The sequence below is a fragment of the Protobothrops mucrosquamatus genome, unplaced genomic scaffold, assembly GCF_001527695.2.
Source record: "Protobothrops mucrosquamatus isolate PMUCROS unplaced genomic scaffold, P.Mucros_1.0 scaffold2058, whole genome shotgun sequence".
NCBI classification, from domain to species: domain Eukaryota; kingdom Metazoa; phylum Chordata; class Lepidosauria; order Squamata; family Viperidae; genus Protobothrops; species Protobothrops mucrosquamatus.
This window is the reverse complement of record NW_015388163.1, coordinates 78,915-96,518: the sequence shown is the minus strand read 5'-3', so window position 1 is coordinate 96,518 and position 17,604 is coordinate 78,915. Positions and strand designations below refer to the sequence as shown.

General features: G+C 40.1%; 2 protein-coding genes across 3 annotated transcripts; one reads left to right on the top strand and one right to left on the bottom strand.

Annotated features, from left to right (window-relative positions):
- The first annotated feature begins 3,430 nt into the window (after positions 1 to 3,430).
- On the top strand, positions 3,431 to 13,604 carry RMND5B (required for meiotic nuclear division 5 homolog B). 2 transcript variants are annotated; one of them, XM_015823958.1, is made up of 10 exons: positions 3,431 to 3,450; positions 3,548 to 3,709; positions 7,016 to 7,161; positions 8,766 to 8,900; positions 10,015 to 10,115; positions 10,897 to 11,045; positions 11,843 to 12,008; positions 12,074 to 12,176; positions 12,290 to 12,444; positions 13,209 to 13,604. In XM_015823958.1, exons 2-10 carry the CDS (start codon positions 3,571 to 3,573, stop codon positions 13,270 to 13,272), a joined length of 1,158 nt encoding a protein of 385 aa, XP_015679444.1. In that variant the 5' UTR covers positions 3,431 to 3,450; positions 3,548 to 3,570; the 3' UTR covers positions 13,273 to 13,604. The 2 variants fall into 2 exon arrangements, with proteins under 2 accessions (XP_015679444.1, XP_015679445.1); XM_015823959.1 differs by lacking the exon at positions 3,431 to 3,450 and having other exon boundaries at positions 3,474 to 3,709; positions 10,879 to 11,045.
- A 121-nt stretch (positions 13,605 to 13,725) lies between these two features.
- NHP2 (NHP2 ribonucleoprotein) lies at positions 13,726 to 17,478 on the bottom strand. The gene is made up of 4 exons (XM_015823960.1): positions 17,260 to 17,478; positions 16,936 to 17,005; positions 16,532 to 16,637; positions 13,726 to 15,362 (listed from the first exon to the last, which is right to left on the bottom strand). Exons 1-4 carry the CDS (start codon positions 17,417 to 17,419, stop codon positions 15,237 to 15,239), a joined length of 462 nt encoding a protein of 153 aa, XP_015679446.1. The 5' UTR covers positions 17,420 to 17,478; the 3' UTR covers positions 13,726 to 15,236.
- Between the last annotated feature and the right edge of the window lie 126 nt (positions 17,479 to 17,604).

Below are 17,604 nucleotides of genomic sequence, written 5' to 3'. Positions count from 1 at the left end.
AACCCAAAACCCACTTATGCATCGTCGGGTGCCGGGTGGGTGTGGCCCATTAGGTGGGTGTGGCCCATTGGGTGGGCGTGGCTGCAGTAGTAACAGCAAACTGGGTGGGACTAAAAAGTTCAATCAATCAATTCCAACTTTGCAAGAACTTTTTTTTTCCCAAGAGAAGTTGAAATTGACTGATTGATTGAACCTTTTTTTTTTTTGCACATGGCGGCAGAGGCCTAAAGCGAAAAGTTTTTATAAAACCCAGCTGAAGGCCTAGGACTGGGGCAACGGCGCGCGTGCCCACAGAGAGGGCTCTGAGTGCCGCCTCTGGCACCCGTGCCATAGGTTCGCCACCACTGACCTAAGATAATAAATCAGCTACTATATTTTGAACAGTTATTGTTCTAAAATGACTTCATGGGCACACAATGTAAATATATTTCAGCAGTCAAGCCAAATATTTATTAAGATATGTAATTAAAATAGAAATATTTTAAGTTTCACACAATCTGGTAATTTTCTAAGACAAAGAATTATCAGTTGTATTCCAGAAAAGATGCATTACAAAACAACAGTCTAAAAGTTTTTCTATTCTACATGTTGGTACAAAATAATTTAGAATAGAATAGAACAGAGCTGGAAGGGACCTTGGAGGTCTTCTAGTCCAGCCTCCTGCTCAAGCAGAAGAACCTATATCATCTCAGACAAGTAACTGTCCAGCCTCTTCTTAAAAATCTCCAGTGATGGAGCACCCACAATTTCTGGAGACAAGCTGTTCCACTGGTTAATTGCCATCATAAAATTGCTCTTCTGTTGCAACTGCCTGCTAAACTGCATAGTCCAGATTTGTAACTATACCAATTGTTATATGTACGCCAATTTGTCTTTTCCTATAACTTTGCTATTATCCAACTTCACATATTTATCGAGCAGGAAAACGTCCCCCAACTGGAATAGTGCAGCATAAAAGGAATTATAATTTTACAATTTAGGGACAACTTCTTACATTGGTTTATCTTCCACATCCAACTTGGGCAAATTCCAAGAAGGCTCCCAATTGTTTCCAAAAATGCTTGAATTAATTGAGCAGTTCCAGCATATTTTAATTCAGATAAAAATAAATACTTTTAGGGAGACATCAGATTAAAAATTGTTACAAGTAGGGAGAGAGAGAGACCATGATATAATTACATGGTTAACCAAGACCTAGAGAATTGTATAACTATATCCTGGGTACACAATTATTTCCAGGAAAGTAAGAAATTAGCACAGAGAAACTGGCAAATAATAAATGCCCAGTTTGACAACCTTCTTGATTTTCCAGATGTTGCACTGAGGAAAAATGTGAAGCTGATTGTTTCCTGAAAACATTTTGGAATTATGCAAATATAGAATTGCATAAACATGGCGCACCTTTCTCAATAAAATAATGAACTTGTCTCTTTTTTGTGTATCTGGTTAGAATACTGAAGAAACATTAATTCCAAAATAGGGTGGGGGAATATTATCGGGATGAAAGGAACACAGGATATTTAGTGGTAAGTGAGAAGGTAACTGCTGGGAGCGATTGCTGCAATGAAGACTTAATGACCACAAAGGAGGAATGTGTGTATCTCCAGACACATACTCCAAACCATACTTTGAGCACACCTGTAACACCTGCTCATTCAATCGTTCCTCTAGATCAGGGCTTTTCAACCAGTGATACGGGTACCACCTGTGGTACATTGGCACCTGGCAGGCGGTACGCGACCATCCTAGAAAAGTAGCGGGGGAGGGGAATGAGCTGAACTGGTGGCAGCCCCGCACAAGCCTGAGCGAGAGATGGCTGGAGCTGCAGGGTGTCAGAGCTCAGCGGAAGCTCTGAAGCCTGGCACCAGGATCAGCGCCAGGCTTCAGCTGGAGCTTGGCGCTGATCCTGGTGCTTCTGCTGAGCCCTGAAGAAGCGCTGATCAGCTGGAATGTTGCAGCATCTCCAGGGTCATGTGATTTACATTCAGATGCTTGGCAACTGATTCATATTTATGACGGTCACAGTGTCCCAGGGTCATGTGAAGTGACCAAAACCTGCTGCAACCACCCAGCAGATGGGGGGAATAAAAACCAAACACCCCCCCCACTGCCAATCCTCAACAGAAATGCTCACAATGAAAACCTCGGACAGGAGGAAGAGCGCCGCTGAGCGGGCAGGCAGGTGTCTTGCTCGGCTGTGGCTTGGGGGGCACTTTTTTCAGTGCCATTGTAACTTCGAACAGTCACTAAGTGAACTGTTGTAAGTCGAGGACTACCTGTACTTTATCACTTTTTTCCTTTTTTGGGGGGGGTACATCAAGTTTTTGACACCTTGCTAGGCGACTGATGGTACTCGGGATGTTGCCATATCCTAAAAGTGGTACAATGGGTGAAAAGGTTGAAAAGCCCTGCTCTAGATGGCAGAGCTACACCCAAAGCACATGGTTATTTGCACGCAACAGGTAATCTGAATTTAGCTCCAGCATAATAGATGACACAGTGTTAATTTTATAGAATATGATCTTTTGATGGGATATTATGAGACTGAGAGGGGACAAAAAAAACTTTCTTCCGGCGCAGTAAGTGATGACACAAGACTATTTAAATAATGGTTTGGGGATAAGACCAGCATTGGATATCAAGGGAGAAGACAAATTATTAGGGATGTTGTGGTGCTCCCAAACTGCACGTGGGAACCGGGCCTCTATCACCAGTGAGAGGGAGGAAAGCTGAAAGACTTGATCCATTTTAACTAATAATACCAAGTCTAAGACAGGTTGGGGTCACAGTCCATCAAACCTTTGCCTGATCTGTTATTGATATTTCATCTTACCTGTATTAGACTCTTACCGTACGAGTTAACTCCAACTGTCTACAAAATGGTTCACTCCAAACCTACACGTCACTAACACAATTTACCTAAGCCAAAAATGGTTTGTCCCAATCAGCTGTTGCATCCTATAGTTCATTCCAGGCACACCCTTCCCAATAAAAATGGTTTGCTCCATCATTAGAGAAACTTTAGCAATTAGATACGCATAGGACGTCAGCATAATACAAGAAGGAACTAATTAATATTAATTCTATTTTCTCAGTTTAAAGAAAACCGACGCCTCTTTCCCCGGTTTTCAGGTCAGCATTATTTAAGTTTCCCTCCCCCCCCCCTTTTCCAAAGTGGCTCCATCCAACCTTCATACTGAATAGCAAAGGAACGTGCCATTCGGCGTAGGGAGGGTGTCTTTCTTAACCTATCGCTCGTCTGTGATAGGAACCACCAAAGATTCCATCGTGTCAATTTGTGGCGACCGCATCCAGACGGCGAGCCGTGACACAGGCAGGATCCTGTCCGCGAACTATTCTCTCTACTCCTTAAACCGGGGTTGGGGGTGGATGCCCGGCTGGTTGGCCTCGTCTCCAGTTCTTCTTGTCAGCGCTGCCGGCGTTCAACCGGTAAGGACCTTCCGCCTCACCCCAGCCCCCGCGCCCGGGCTCGCGCCTGAAAGGTCACCGACTGTACTGACTGGAAGCTTTTCTCCTTCCGCTTCAGAGCGTGTCAGGCAGGCCGGGCTAATGGAGCGGTGCGCCTGCGTAGAGAGGGAGGTGGACAAAGTGCTGCAGAAGTTCCTGTGCTACGGCCAGCATTGTGAGCGAGGCCTGGAAGAGCTGCTGCGCTACGTCAGCCAGCTAAGGGAGGAGCTGGGCGCTGCAGGTAGGGATGCCTCTGCCTGGAGGCAGGGCGGCAGGTTCGCATTCCCTGAAAGCACCTGGAAGGGGAAAGGGGTTTGGGTTGCGGTCTCGGCTTTGGAAATAAGCCCCTTCCATCTGGTCATAAATTAGCCAGGCAGATCCTTGGATGAGAGACCACACGGAAATCCTACGCTAGACAGTCATATTGGGAAAGCATCCTAGAAGAGCACAATGGGAAAAAAAACCACTTTTATGTTGTTGCCGGAAAGCATGCACAGAATTTATCACGAAACTGTAGGAAGTTGAGCTTTACTTGGGAGATTTTATGTGACATGCTTATTGAATTGAGTGGGCTTGACAAAGTACCCTTAATACAATTAGTGAACATTTTAAAAACCTTCCGTAACTTTATCCTTGGTTAGATGTACAGGTTGTGAAGCCTGTTATGTGAACCCAGCCCATTTAATTAGTTTATGAGTCAAGTGTATCTGGGTGAACCCAGAAAATGGGTTAATTTAATAAAATATATTCTTTGAGTTTAGCCAAAACTGCCTTTGTTTGAATGAATGAATGAATGAATGAATGAATGAATGAATGATCTAATTATTGACTGTTGCTATGATATACTTACTAATGGTTAACTAGTTTTGGATTCGTATACAGTGCATTCAGAAAGTCTTCAGACCCCCTTTTGTCAATTTTGTTATGCTGCAGCCTGATTCTACAGTTTTTGAAATCCATTTTCCCATTAATCTACACCCAGTATCTCATAATGACAAAGTGAAAACAGAATTTTAGAAATGTCTGGAAATTTATTAAAAAGGAAAAAACTGAAATATCACAAGTATTCAGACCCTTTACTCAGTTCTTTGTTGAAGCACCTTTGGCAGGAATTACAGCCTCGAGTCTTTGCGTATGACATGAATTAGGAGTTTTTCTGCCATTCTTCCTTGCAAATCCTCTCAAACTCAGGTTGGATGGCGATCGTTGGTGGACAGTCATTTTTAGGTCACTCCAGAGATGTACATAGGGTTTAAGTCAGGGTTCTGGCTGGGCCACTCCAGCACGTTCACAGAGTTGTCCCTAAGCTACTCCTGTGTTATCTTGGCTGTGTGCTTAGGATTGTTGTCATGATGGAAAGTGAACCTTGGGCCCAGTCTGAGGTCCTGAGTTCCGTAGGTTTTCATTGAGGATATCCCTGTACTTTGCTCCATTCAGTTTTCCCTCAACCCTCAGCAGTCTCCCAGTCCCTGCTGCTGAAGAACACCCCCACAGCATGATGCATCCCATGCATCTCTGTTGGGATGGTATTGGGCAGGTGATGAGCGGTGCCTGGTTTCCACCAGATATAATGTTTAGAATTGAGGCCAAACAGTTCAATCTTGGTTTCATCAGACAAGAGAATCTTGTTCCTCACAATCTGAGAGTCCTTCAGCTGCATTTTTGCAAACTCCAAGCAGATTTTGCACTGAGGCTTCCGTCTAGCCACTCTGCCATAAAACCCAGATCGGTGGAGGGCTGCAGTGATGGTTGTCCTTCTGGAACTCTGTCCCATCTCCACACAGGATCTCCAAAGCTAGTCAGAGTGACCATCAGGTTCTTGGTCACTCTCTTACTAAGGCCCTTCTCCCCCGATTGTTCAGTTTCATCAGATGACTAGCTCTTGGAAGAGTCCTGGTTATGCCAAACTTCTTCCATGTGAGAATTATGGAGGCCACTGTATTCTTAGGAACCTTCAGTGCAGCAGGAATTTTATTGTAGCCTTCCCCAGATCTGTGCCTTGCAAAAATTCTGTCTCTGAGTTCTGCAGGCAGTTCCTTTGACCTCGTGGCTTTTGCTTTGCTACAGTATACATTGTCAGCTGTGAGGCCTTCTATAGAGAGGTGTGTGCCTTTCCAAATCGTATCCAATCAATTTAATTTATCACAGGTGGACTCCAAGCAAGGTGTCAAAACATGTCAGCAATGATCAAGAGAAATGGAAGGCATCAGAGCTAAATTTCATGTGTTGTTTCAAAGGATGTGAATGCTTATACCAAAATGTGATATTTCAGTTTTTTTCTTTTTAATAAATTTACAGACATTTCTAAAATTCTGTTTTCACATTATCATTATGGGGTACTGAGTGTAGATTAATGAGAAAATGAATTTCAACAACTGTAGAATGTTATGCTGCAGCATAACAACATTGTCAAAAGTGAAAGGGGTCGGAATACTTTCTGAATGCACTGTAACTCACAATGTAACTGCACGTATTGACTTTGCACAATTTGGTAAGCTATATTATCTAACCATATACATGAATCCTCAGGGAAAGCTTATCCCTTGATACAAGTGCAATACGATATGCAGATAATATTCAATAGTACATCTTTCCTCCTTCAAATTCAAGTGAAGCCATTGAGGCTCTGTTCCTGTGTCTGGGGTTATAAGGGTTTAGATGGGGAGGAACTGGATTTAGCTTTACCCTATCAAAACTAGGTGACTGTAAGTTTTAGGTTCTATAGGTCCCAAAACTGGAGAGGATTGATCTTTGGCACTGAGCAGTTTTACCTTGCTTGGAATCAGTGCGCGCTTTCAGGTCCTCCAGGACTCACAGATCCAGCTTGAAGAACAGTTGGCAGTTGTAGCCAAGGGTGTCTTTGCATAACTTTATTTGCAGTGTCGTTTGCACCTATTTCTGGATTGTGGGGCTCTGTTCATGATCACTAACATCTTAAGTCACTTCCCATCTGAACCATTGCAGAGTGCTGCCTTTGAACACCCAAAAGATGCAATTGGTCCAGTATGTGGTGATGCAAGTAGTTGTTTGTTATGCCCATGTGACATTTCCATACTGCAAGCTGCATTGGCCCTCAGTAGCATTCGGGGTGCAATTCAACGTGCTGGTTGACACCTGTAAAGTCTTTCATGACACAGGACTGGATTATTTGAGAACTGTTTGCTCCCAAGGGAATCTCCTTGTCCACATACTCTGATAGGCCACACTCCCCGGCCCTTCTTTGAAATAGTGCCATCTATTGGGACCCAGGAGGTGTGCTTTCTCTGTGCCATTGTACAACAACTGGTTTACTTTCATTGCTGTCTTCCCTTAATTTCCACACTTGAATTCCAAGATATTTGTGAACAGGTGCTGAAGAAATGTTGTGTATGAAAATATTAGTATTATATGGAACTAAATTGTACGTAGTGGTGCCTTTCCCCAAATGTGAAAGACCTGCAGGTGAGGATACCTTAACATATCTTCACCTATTTATGACAAATGAAAGTTGCAAATAAGCGCCGAGCTGTTATCTAAAACTAAAATGACATTGCTTTTCCTATTATAGCCTTGCAGCGAGCACCTCTTTCTGCTACACTCTCCCTTGTTATGTCTCAGTGCTGTAAGAAGATCAAGGACACTGTTCAGAATTTAGCTTCAGATCACAAAGATATTCACAGCAGTATCTCCCGCGTCGGCAAAGCCATAGACAGAGTGAGTAACTTCCGTTAACTAAGCCAGGAGTTTGGGACCAAGAAGGAAATTGCTTTGGATTTTAAACTGGGAACTATGAGAGTAGATGTTACGCCAATGATTATATATTTTATGCTGTCAATTGTGGAACCCTTATGAACTAGTGAAATATGCACGTTCTAATATTTTGTGCTTTGATAGCGTAAACATTCATTTGGTGCTGTACAAGAAAGCCCTTGTTCTATTTTCTCAGCCTTCATAAGCATTGTATTTTCTTCATATTATGCTGAATCTAGAATATTGCATGAAAAATGGTCCAAGAAATATATGCAAACAAACGGTTCTCCAAAATGTGATGACAGATAGTCCTCATTTAGAGACTGCCTCATTAGAGACTGCCTTGTTTAGTGACCATTTGCAATTATAAGGTGATGAAAAAGTAACTTTTTGACCAATCCTTGCATTTACGACCTTTGCAAGTCTGTAAAGCAAAGGAAAGCTAAAGTATGATCATCGACACTGTTGTGGTTTCACTTAGCAGTGGCTTCACATAATGATCAAGTTGCCAGTCCCAGTTAAGGATGTTATGTTATGTTATATTATATTATATTATATTATATTATATTATATTATATTATATTATATTATATTATATTATATTATATTATATTATATTATATTATATTATATTATATTATATTTATTATATTAATTATATTATATTATATATTTTATATTATATTATATTATATTATATTATATTATATTATATTATATTATATTATATTATATTATATTATATTATATTATATTATATTATTATATTATATTATATTATATTATATTATTATGTTATATTATGTTATATATTATGTTATATATTATGTTATATTATGTTATATTATGTTATATTATATTATATTATATTATATTATATTATATTATATTATTATATATATTATATTATATTATATAAATGTATGCATTTATATGCCAAATAATTGTGATGTGTGTGCTTTTAATAGAAATTATTTAATAAAGAAGCAATTTAAGAATAAAAATATTAAGAGCATTAAGTAGAGGTATATGAGGTGGGGCCTGTGAATGAGGATCTCCTACATTTTTGTACAGTAGAGAAACATGTTTAGCTTTTCATGTCGAATATCAACTTATACTGTTCATAAGAGAGTAGAACTTCAATCTCATTTGAGGACTACCTAGTTTTCATTATTGATGGTATGGCATCCTTCTTTAAATTGCTAGAATGTTAATTTGATTTATCTTTATACCATATTTACATGCTTAAAGATAAGGCAAATTATCATTCTAGCAAGTTACTTTGCTTCCTTTCTTAAATACAAATATTGAAGAATCATCTGCTTCTCCTCTTTCATTTTTTTAAAACTGAATTTTTAAGGACATTTAACTGACAAAACTGTATTGCATTAGCAATATAGCCAACATTTTTTCTACCGGGCTGTATAATATACCTATCATGTGACTATTGTATAGTGCATTCAGTGCTGAGAAGTAGGCCTTTTTTATATCCTTTTAGAATGTGCAACATAGGTTGATGGAAGGATTTCCCTTAGTACTTGTGAACAGTTTGCAAATTTTTGTTCCAGAATTTTGATGCTGATTTGTGTGGCATTGTCCCTGCCCTGGTCTGGGAAACCCAGGAGAAACAGATCCTGGTATTGGCAATTATAGAACATCTCTATCAACAAGGAATGTTGGGAGTGGCTGAAGAACTGTGTCAGGTACTAATCTCTGTCAGAAATCTTTGCAGGAAGTCCTACCTTAACAACTGCAATTGGGACTGTCAACCCTGTCCCTATGTGGTTGTAAAGCAAATCACCACAGATCATTAAGCCGACATCATGTGAATGCAATTTATGATTTCCTGCTGGCTTCCCAATTGACATTGCTTATCAGAAGCCAGCCATAAAGGTCACAAATGGTGATTATAGGATTATGGGAGCCTGCAACCATCCTAAATGTGTGCTGGTTGCCAAGAACCCGAATAGTGATCATGTGACAATGACTGCAATCTTGAAAACCAGCTTAAATCTCCTTGTTCAACTCCACTGTAACTTTGAACAGTCATAACTTTGAACTAGTGGTCAGTAAGTGAGGACTATACTGTATAGTACATAATGGTTGTAATCCTACATTGTGTTACACTTTTTGGCTTATGCTTCAGTTAGGCCACTATACAATTCTGCTTGCCACAAACTTACTTTCTTGCCTACAGTACCAGAAGAAGCACCTGACCCAATTAATCTCTTCTGTTGTATATCTTTTTTGTCCATTCTGAAATGGATATAGGTAGCCCTTGACATATGACTAATTGGGCCCAAAATTATGGTCATAAGTCACTGCAGTCATAAGTTGAGACATCATGTGACTGGACCTGTTTTGTTTTTTTTTTACATATTTTGTAGCGGTTGTTAGGAAAACGCCATGCTCATTAAGCCAATCCATTTTCCCCAGATACATTTTTTTTGCCAGAAACCAGACGTAAACACTGGAAAACAGCAGAATTCATAGCAAATTGTAGTGAAGTGATCATGAGATGCTGCAAATGGCTGTAAAGGTGAGCCACTTGCCAAGCACTCAAAATACAATCATGTCACTGTGGGAGGTGGGGTGGTTTGTGACTATTGTAACTTCAAAACTGGCTTGTAAGTAGCTTTTGGGGAGGTCTGTCATAACTTTGAATAGTCATTAAGCATCCTGTTGTAAGTGGAAGATTAATTGTAATTTTTAATTGAACCTCATCTGCATATATTTCCATTTCTTGCTTGCTCCTTTATTTTCAGGAGAGGGCAAGACAATTTGTTTTTCAATCAATTTCTGGTTTCTCCTTGGCAGGAGTCAACTGTGAATGTAGATGTAGACTTCAAAAAACCATTTCTGGAACTGAACAGCATTTTGGAAGCCCTGCACAAACAAGACCTAGGACCTGCTCTGAGGTGAGTCTTTAGAATAGGGCACTGTTTTCCTTTGGGGAATCCTGTTTCTTTTCTTCCTGTAATTCCTAATCCGATTATTTTAGTTTAGGTTTTTAATTTATTTTGATTAGTTTTTAATTACTTTTTAAGAAGCTTTGTTTCTCATCTGTGAACTCTAGTACATTTCTGAGATTTCATTTACAACAAGCTGCCACCATTCATAATCCCCTGTAGCCAATATGTAAGTGGGCTTGGAACATTGCCATGTCTTTTGTTCATTATAATTAATCTGAGGACAGTTCCTTTATAGCAGGGGTGTCAAACTCAATTTCACTGAGGGCCCCATCAGCATTGTGGTTGCCCTCGGGGGGTGTGTGTGTGGCCAGAGTGGGTGCAGCCTACTGGGTGGGCGTGGATGGAGTGGGTGTGGCCCACTGGGTGGGCATGGCCAGTTCTACATCATTCGCGTCAAGGGTGCCTGTGAGGGCCTGGGCAGGAGTGGGACAGATCTGAGGGTCTCTGGCAGAAGGGGATGGGACCGTGACAAGTGCCAAGGCATGGTCCATCAGGGCAAGTGCCAAGATGGCCACCACAAAATTGTACATTGGCTTCCGGCTGGCCTGGGCCAGGGCCAAGGCAGCAGGGGCCATTCCCTCACTGTTTCCAGGATGGCTTCGCGGGCCACATGAAACCGCTTTGCGGGCCGCATTCGGCTCCCGGGCCTTGTGTTTGACGTGTCTGCTTTATAGACTCAGGTGCTGAGGGAATAATGTACCTTGCCCAGCTGGGCAGTCTTCCACAGGCAGCAGTTGGCTGATCTGAACAGTACTCTGGAGTTTCAGCTGCATCGACTCCATTTCATCAGGCTTCTTTCTGGCGGCCCCGGCAAGGAGTTGGAGGCTCTGAGCTACGCACGTCACTTTCAACCCTTTGCCCACCTACACAAGCAAGGTGGGACACTTTTTCCTTGGATCTGCTTTCTTGCCATGAATTGATACTTCTTTCCTAGGTCTGTTGGGCTAATGCTGTACTCAGCGTCCTTAAAAAAAGGGTAAAATAGCAAATTTTATTTGTATTAAGATTGTTTTTTGTAACGTTTCTTTATAGTTGACAGAACAGATGGGCTTCCATTTCTGACTTTGTTGCTTCAAACAACTCTTAAAGCTAAAGAATGTTGAAGTCTCATTCTTCCCCTTTCCTCTCCAACCAAATGGGATGCTGGAAAGTGTGTGTGTAAAGGAACTGAGCCTGTTCATCTCTCAGCAGGGTAGCTGTCTGAGAACTGGGGGGAAAAAAACAGGACCAAATTTGGTGTGGTGGGAAAAGCTGACATAAGATCAAGCTTGAAAATGCCTGATCCAGCTTGGGCCTTTGAAGAAAGGCATTCCTGAAAACTTCCCCCTCATTCATTCATATGGAAGAAGCAGCTGGACAGCCCTTGGAATGCTACCAGCTGCTTCATTCTTCAGCCTCACTTTCTTCCCTCCTGGTCATGTGACTGAGTGCAGCTGGTATGATGGGGTAGAAAAGAATTCCAGAAACCATGCTCTGTGGGCTTTATCTCCCCCATTTTAATATGAGAGATAAACTAAAGTGGTGAATTCCTTGCTTTGAAACAAAGGAATGGTCTCCTCAGCCTGTTCACTTGTGTTGTCACCAGTTTCCTACAATTCATTTTGAAATAGGCCTAGGTGGCCTTAGAGAAAGTTTGTTCACTGAAGTGGCACCTCCTGTATCTTGCTAAACAGAGATCCAAGTGATGATGGGCAGTCTGGTATACCTACGCTTAGGCCTTCAGAATTCTCCATATAGGCATCTACTGGATGAAAGTCATTGGACAGAGATTTGTGAGTCTTTCACTCGTGATGCATGTGCCTTGCTGGGTCTCTCAGTGGAGTCACCTCTCAGTGTCAGGTAAAGCTTCATACAGGTGGGACTGGGGGCTGTGCTGGGCAGCGCTGAGCACTCTGTCTCTGCAGTTTTGCCGCAGGGTGTGTAGCATTGCCAGTTCTGATGAACATCAAGGCTGTGATTGAGCAGAGACAATGCACAGGTGTCTGGAGCCACAAGGATGAGCTGCCCGTGAGTTACTTACCCATTCTGGGAAAGGAACTATAGGATGGGTTAGGATTTTTGCTGAATAAAATAAAAGAACTACCAGTACATGCTAAAGTTAGCTTTTCTTTCCCTGACAGATTGAAGTTGAGCTAGGGATGAAATGCTGGTATCATTCAGTCTTTGCATGTCCCATCCTGCGCCAACAGACCACAGATTCCAATCCACCCATCAAGTTGATTTGTGGACATGTTATTTCTCGAGATGCTCTCAACAAGCTTATCAATGGAGGGAAGTGAGTGATTTTTATCAAATCTTGCTATCTCAGTGAAAGTTATGGGATTAGTAGATGATAATTGCCTGAATTATTTCGATTTCCATACTGCAGTTAAATCATATACTTTATTCATCCCATATTTATACACGCAATACCATGTAGATTTAGTAAAACTTTTCTCCCAAATTATTTTTTAAAATTTCTATGTACTAGGGCTACATTGCATAGCCTTCAGTCCAATTGTTGAACAAGGCTATTTTAAAAACTCTAAATGTTTTTCAAACTTGGCAACTTTTAAGATGTATAGACTTCAACTCCCAGAATTCCCCAGCCTCATACTGGCTGGGGAATTCTGGCAGTTGAGGGCCACACATCTTAAAAGGAATGACTGACTGACATTACTGGAACAAAATCCAGATTTCATTTAATGTGAAGTCAAAAATAGAAACAAAGTTGGTGAATATTAAGATTTCTATTTTGCTTTTCCTTCAGAAATTCAACACATGTAGGTGACATGTAGCACTTCCATTTTTCATAACAAACATTGAAGTAAGCTCGGCTGAGAACAAGTAGCCCCAAGTCACCCAGCAAGCTTCTGTAACAGATGATAGACTTAACCTGAATATCTGTGGTGCCAGTCCAATGACTCCATCACACTTTCATACAATAGAACTTGCTGCCAGTTTTCTAGGAGTGTGGAGCAGATCATCTTCATATTGTAACAAAAGTAGTTTCTGATAAGGATTCCAAAGTCCTGATTTGATTCTTGTTATGTTTTGCAGACTGAAGTGTCCATATTGCCCCATGGAACAAAACCCAGCTGATGGAAAACGCCTCATCTTTTGATAATGGCAAGATTTGTTATGAAATAGGCTCTTCAAATACAGTTGTGTGCAAGCAGAACTCTGTAATATCCTGCTTAATATAACAACTGCTAAACAATGGAAGCCGATTAGTTTAGTGGACCAGACAAAAACTTCCCAGGATGAGGCAATGCAATATCCACACATATACTCCATGTCTGCCTGTTTTAGGCTTCATCCTGGCAGTTTCAACAGGCACTTCTCCTGTTGTTGAGTTTATCTTGTCCCTATTCACAATTCTGTTTCTTGTTGGATTGTATCACAAGCGCTCTATGTGGAGCTGCTATCCCCACTTTTAATGCTTACAGATTACCAAATTCTTGAAAACAGAAATGTGTTTCAGAAAAATGCAGTATATGAGGTAAGAAAAGCAGGTGCAGAACCCTCAAGTAAATTAGAATGGAAATGAGGACAAGTGTAGGCTTACTGGTGTTTCCTAACGTTTTATGTCAGCCTCTGTATACAATATTGTTCTTCAAAGACTAAGAGATGAGTAATTATACAATGGAATATTTCCTTAGAATATGAATACAAATCGACGATGACTTATTTTAGTAGAGAAATAAAAGCTCAACGGTCAGGATCAATTTTCTTCCTTATATAAACAATTTATAGCATCGGAGCATGTACTATTTAAATATTTAAAAATCTAAAACCTGTAATGAGTAAGTTTGGTGCTTAACAGCTTGTAATAAAATGTTGCATTTGTGTACGTAAAAGGAATTTAAAATCTGCCTTAGAGATACTAATGTAGAGACATCTTTAGGCATAGATTATACCTAATAGCCAGGCTTGGTGTTCTCATGGACTAATCGTAAAGATTTCCTCATACAGCTCTTTAGGAATAATTTTGGAGAGTGACATTATTTTAACTTGGAGGTTTCAAGTAAGAACTAGTGCTTACAATTTACACTTTACAAAATTTGGTTGTCTTTTTCTGAAGCAAAAAACCTGTACTGACCTAGAGAAAGGATAATTGAAGAAAAAAAAAACAGTTGCCACTATAGCTTTTAAGAGTAGCCAGAGGCTTTATGCATGTGTTCTCAATTCCATCCAATCATGAATATATATCAAACATCTAAAGGGGGCAGTGAGTGACATAGAAACAAATTGAAATAAATTACTTTGCATGTTGCCATACAATGCAATATCTACAAAACCATATTTAAATCTTCACTGTAAGACTAATTTGTATAAAGCATCTTAGTCTAGCTGGCCCGGGGCTGGGTATGTTTTTGAGAATGCTTCATATTTGCTTCTACGGTACAGTATGATCTAGTTAACAAGGGCTGAAATAACACTGCCCTTTAATAAAGGGGCTATAGATGACTTGTATTTTTTAATTTTCAAGAGCATATCTGTATGCATAAGAGAGCATGCAAAAAATGTTCTCTACTCCAAGCAGAGAGGAACAAAACTGGAAGGTACTTTGGAGTAAGCAAGTAAGATCGTGTGATATTAAAGTCTATAGTATATTGAGTTGGATAAAGCCAATATATCTACAAATCTCTTTATTACTTAATGGTTCCTCTATGCCAGGGGCAGGTAACCGTGGCTCTTTTATGGCTTGTGGACTTCAATACCCAGAATTCCTGAACCAGCCATGCTGACTCAGGAATTCTGAGAGTTGAAATCCACAAATCATAAAAGAATCAAGGTTGTCTACCCCTGCTTTATCCTAATGGTCTAGAATTCTTTTAGAGCAACATTTTAACACAAATTTCCAGCAAGTATTGCTACCCAAACTCTTCAAAAATAGACGATTACAGTATAGCTGCCATGGTTCCTGGACTCTCAGTAGGTCATTTGATATATTCCTCAGCTCAACAATCAAAGCCAACTGTCATACCAAACTGGCATGAAACTGATATTTAACCACATAAAGTCTACAGAATCCAGCATATTATATCATATTGGAGTCTTAATAGCGTCTGTTATTAATGTTCTTCACAAAGGAAGGGGAAGAGCCTCCACTTCTTCCAAGCACTCGTTGTAAGCTTCTTGATATTCCTCATGAGCCTTTATCATGATAACGCAGGTTGGGCGTTTTGAGCCTGCTGCTGCTCCCAAATCCTGAATGCAAAAGAAGAATCAGTTCCTTGGATCACACAAAGAGGTCTCCCCTTTTTTCAGCACAGACTATTCATGCATATTTCAAGATGCAAACTAAACAAATCGAGTATTTTAGAAATTTGATTTTAGCCTCTTCAGGGTGAAGATCTACCTTCTATAAAGCTTAATTCGGTAACCGCACTGCAAACATCTTAACAAATGGAAACCAAATTTCAACAACTTGAGAATAAGGCTTACTTAATACTAAAGAATTCACATTTTTGATGTGAGACAAAATGATCTTGCTAAGGTATTAAAATTTACCATAAATAATTTAAAGGAAAGAAATATTAGGTATTCCTACATTTTTTGTATGACCATACATATTTACAAACCTTATACAAAAAAAGCTTAAAAATTTAACATGGCACCTGCAGGACAGAATACATAGGAATCATTGGCATTCAATTCTTAAATTACCACTTCCCCGTAAGTTCAACTTCTGAGCTCACGTTAGGAAGGAATTCCCAGGGACTTCAATATTAACTGCCCTCTCATAACCTCAAGGTATTAACACAATATGGTACTCAAATCTTTAAACATGACGTGTACCACTTTTTAGCTATTTTATTAAAATTCATGTATTAGTATCATATTCAACAGTTGGACATGATTATGCTGAAACTATATTTGACATTGTAAGGATCCATAGCCTGAAAATCCTAATGTTCATTTGCTAGCTAGATTCAAACACTGTACTAAGCAATAATTTATTTAATCTTGTGTATGACAGTCTACTATTATATGAATGCAGATGTCATATGTTATTCAGCAAGCCATCTATAAAATGAATGCAGTTTAGAATTCCAGCTTCTGAATGCTAATATGTTATTGCATCCAGTTTTGTTACATATTTAAGTCACAACTGAAAAAATAAAAAATAACATACAAAAGTTTGTTCATAAACTGGGACGTTTAATAATCAATGACATCCGTTGTCATGAAATTTAAAGCGTAGAGATTAGTAGCTTTTGAGAAAAACTAAATATCCGTACCTTTCTGTTAACATAGGAAAATAAAGTTATCATGTGAGACAAAATTCTACTGAATTCTTTTGTCACATCTCATATATTTATTCCTTTCTCAAGGACCAGCAAGAAGAAAATCTCTTTCCTTTAACCAAATATTACCGTTTTAGATGGAATATATACATAGGGAAGACTCCTGTCTTCACACATGATGGGGATGTGGCAATAAACATCAATAGGCAATGTGTCTCCTGCAAGAACTGTGATTCTATGAGAAATGAAACAAAGCAATTTTAGCACTTGGTTAGAAATTAGGGACTAATAAAACAAATTGCAAAATAATGGCAAATCTCGAATAAGTTTATCACAATCACAGAAAAATATGTCTCTTAATTTGCTTAGAACTACACTAGTTTCTGTGAACTCTGTATAGAAAAAGCTAATTTAATAGATTTAAAAGAGTTTGTTTAGTCCAAAACACACTATTAGCAGTTCTTTAAGCGGAAATACGGAGATTACTTTCACAAAAAGTAGGTTCTGTCGCCCGGAGCATCACGGTTTCTTACCCTTTTTCGCCTTTGTTGATGAATTTCTGGACTTCTTTCACCCCTCGCCGGATTTGTTTAAACTTCGATGCTATAAAATAAACGCGAGAGCTTTCAGGAAGATTCCCCAAGAGACAGTAAAGCTCTAAATCAGGGGTTCTCAACCTGGGCAACTTTAAGACTTGTGGACTTCAATTCCCAGAATTCCTCAGCCAGCAAAGCTGGCTGAGGAATTCTGGGAGTTGAAGTCCACAAGTCTTAAAGTTGCCCAGGTTGAGAACCCCTGCTCTAAATAGAGTCCATCACAGCCACCCGGGAGCGGCTCACCCACCAAATAGCACGCACCTTTTTTGATGCACTTGTAGAGTTTGCGTGTGAGCTTCCGAGAAGCTAGCGGCCGCGCAATAGCATTTACGTTTGCGACCAGCTCGTGGTACGACCGTTCTGGGGTTGTTGCCTCGGTCTCCGGCGCTTCCTCTGATTCCTGGTGCTTGACTCGACCCATAGCTGCAATTCGAAGATCCTCCTAGACCCACGCGCCGCTTCTATTCCCTCCCTATTTCCGCTTCCGTTCCCAGAGCACTGACCCCTGGGAAACCAACCATAGAGATTAAACAACCGTTTTTTCCGGCCACCATTTTTTTCCTTCTCAATCAACCAATAGGAAGAGGTGTCGAATAGAACGGACCG